General features: G+C 40.7%; 1 protein-coding gene across 1 annotated transcript; it reads left to right on the plus strand.

The window, feature by feature from the left end:
- Positions 1 to 594: 594 nt before the first annotated feature.
- On the plus strand, positions 595 to 2,537 carry ABR1 (Integrase-type DNA-binding superfamily protein). Its single transcript, XM_068458895.2, has 2 exons — positions 595 to 1,221; positions 1,560 to 2,537. The coding sequence occupies exons 1-2, from the start codon at positions 936 to 938 to the stop codon at positions 2,240 to 2,242; spliced, it is 969 nt and encodes a 322-aa protein (XP_068314996.2). The 5' UTR covers positions 595 to 935; the 3' UTR covers positions 2,243 to 2,537.
- The last annotated feature ends 463 nt before the right edge of the window (positions 2,538 to 3,000 follow it).

Raw genomic sequence — 3,000 nt, forward strand, 5'->3', positions numbered from 1 at the left:
AGAACCTCTTCTATATGTCAAGACCATAATTGGATTCGGCCCGAACCCAATATTTTGGATCCAAATAGATAGTCCCGTGCCTTGCAAAGTTCATTTCTCCTCAATCTTATCTCTTGATTCAGTTGGACCTGAGCACTCTGTCATTAAAGAATTGTATTGTATTTCTCGTGAATTTGCAATTGTGAAGTTGTGGGATTTCTTTTGGCATATGTCCTATTGCTCTCGCTCTAGGGATTTCCTATATGGTTTTTCCTCAAAAATGTATGGTTTTGCATACGCACATTGGAAAACTTGTGTACCTGAATTTGGAGGCATGCAGAACTAGGTTTCCAACTTCAGAAATAATAGTACACGCATATGATTCTTTAACATGAATAGTTTAATGAACTTTGAAACTTGACTTTGAAACAGATTTAATTTCACTAGTAGAATAGTAGTTGGTAAGATGAATCCATAATTCCACGTTGCAACAAACCAAGTGGTAAGAAAAGTCGAATTCTCGATAACATTCCTTCCTGTATATGCTTCTTATCCATTCTAGACATATGCCTTTGGTTTGCTACCTAGTTAGTTTAACGTTGAATATTATTATTATATATCGGCTTCCTTCTGCCTGAACATGAACCAATCTAATTAAATTAACCGACCAAATTCCCATGGCGGCGTTTATTTAATTCTATTTAGATGCCGGTTCAAAGCTACAAGTAATAAGTCTCCGTGTCTGGTGGTAGGGCGTGCTCGTTTTCTTGACGAAAGAGAACTTGCATGTAAACAGTACAGAACTTGGTCTTGTATTTTGTGGGTGGGTGGTTGTGTTTATAGTATTAAAGGTGGCGAATTCTAGAGGCAATAACGACCAACATGCCGACGGACAGGGAGGACAGCGCAGTCGCGGTGGTGCTGGAGGTGGGATATTAGTGTCGGCGACATCGTCAATGCTGTTGCGGTTGGATAGGGAGAGAGAGATGTCGGTGATGGTATCGGCCTTGACGCATGTGGTGGCCGGAGATGATGATGAGGTGGCTGCTGCTGCACCTGCATGTGGGAATTCTGATTCAGGGACTAGTTCATGGAGTAGTGTTGGAACTAAGAGAGGAAGAGAAGAAGAGGAAGGCGGCAGCGGCCGTGGCGGCGCTCCCTTGTCCGAGTCGGTTACAAGGCTCTGTAGAGCTTTTGGTGAATTTCCACAGCAGATTCAGCGGCAATCCTCTGCTTTTGGAGGTAATTTTATTTTAACATTTTACATTTCACAAGATAGAATGACTCGCGAGTAAAGCAATAGAATATCCTTCTAAGATTCTTCTAATTGATTAAAGTCGTGCACGCTTCGATCCCTTTCACTTGAAGTTATTCAATTAGAACAAAATAAGAACAATTATGATTTGTGTTTATATCTATTTGTTTGTTCTTTTCTACTTATTTTCAAAGACAAAATAAAATTACAAAAAGCAGGCAATTTCTGCAAGCTATTCCAGTCACGCAAAATGCGGAGCGATTGAGATTAAACAATTCAGTTAAAAGACTGACGCATTCCGTTTTATTTTAACCAATATTTTCAGAAGGCTCAACCGTACGAACAAGGACAACAGAACCTACACAAACAGCGTTCCCTCCAACTCCAGTTAGTGCTTATGTTTACAGTGCACCCGAAATAGCAGAGCCAATAAGGAGAAGATACAGAGGAGTGAGACAAAGGCCGTGGGGCAAATGGGCGGCTGAGATTAGAGACCCCTTCAAGGCCGCAAGGGTGTGGCTAGGCACCTTCGAAACAGCCGAAGCCGCCGCCCAAGCCTACGACCAAGCTGCCCTCCGATTCAGAGGCAACAAGGCCAAACTCAACTTCCCAGAAAACGTCAGACTCCTGTTGTCAACCGCCGTTGATCCGCCGACCCAGTTGACTCCTTCTGCTCCTCAAAATACCCTTTTGTCCGTTGCCACATCCAATGAGTCGATTGTTCACTCTCATGCATTCCATTCATCGGAAGAGATGGCTTCTACCTCAAGAAATCTTGTTAGCTATTCTATGTTGGCTGATATGCAGAGGCAACCCATGAGCCTTTATGATCAAATAGTTCTGCCATCCTCTGCATCTACATCTGCTGTTGCTACTGCTTCTTCTTCTTCCCCTTCCTTTTCTTCGCCATCACCGCCTCCTTTTTCTTCACTCTCGGTCATCGCTTCCGCTGGACCATCCATAAGCGACAACAGTACTAGTGCTTCCGATTTTCTGATGCAGCAATGATCTGGCTCTATTCAGTATACTACTCCATCCTCAAGCTGATTTCGTTAACATCCTGCTATTTATTTTCTGTTCTTTTTTTACTTCTTTAACCACATATTTTTCCGTTAATTACGAAATTTTTATTGAGCTCGGATATGAAATTATTTCTTGTTAGATGTATTTACCATTAGTACAATCGTATACGAAAAAAGTTTTTATAATTCAGATAGGAAAAAAACAGCATTTGTAATTAGGTTTACTTTCCTCTTTCATATCATGGAATCATGAATTATAATACATCCATTGTTGTGGCCTATATTTAATTGATAGAGAAGGGGGTCGGCGGCACATAGAGAAAATAGAGGGAGATGTGTTTGTAGGGTTGTGTAGAGGAATGTGTGTTATTCGCCTTACGCAGTGCCTTTATTTATAGTAATAAGAGAGAAGAAATCCCTCTCCTCCAAGGAATACAAGTCTATATAGGAAAGAATAACTAGAATAAAATCTAATCTAGGATTTACACAATCACACTTAAACTAGAAGTTTACAACACTCCCCCTTGAGTGTGTAAATATTCAAGTAGATTCGGCATCATGTAGAGGTTGAGGAAGTCGACTCGTTAGCACTGATTCTAGGAAAACACTATTCTCAATAAGGTAGGAACTTGCATAAGGAAGTAAGTCTCACAAAAAATCCCATGGCTATGGTAAAAACCCAAGTAAGGACAAAACTCATAGTCTAAGGAAAAATGCGTGATGTAATACCCTGAAAATTTAAAT

Source organism: Pyrus communis, chromosome 1, assembly GCF_041283825.1.
Source record: "Pyrus communis isolate YQ-2024b chromosome 1, ASM4128382v1, whole genome shotgun sequence".
Taxonomy (NCBI): Eukaryota; Viridiplantae; Streptophyta; class Magnoliopsida; order Rosales; family Rosaceae; genus Pyrus; species Pyrus communis.

What these genes read in the sequence shown, in the direction of transcription:
- ABR1 (XM_068458895.2), top strand. Translation starts at nt 936, where the DNA reads ATGCTGTTGCGGTTGGATAGGGAGAGAGAGATGTCGGTGATGGTATCG. An exon ending in GCAATCCTCTGCTTTTGGAG is followed by an intron (nt 1,222 to 1,559) that starts GTAATTTTATTT and finishes CAATATTTTCAG; the next exon opens with AAGGCTCAACCGTACGAACA.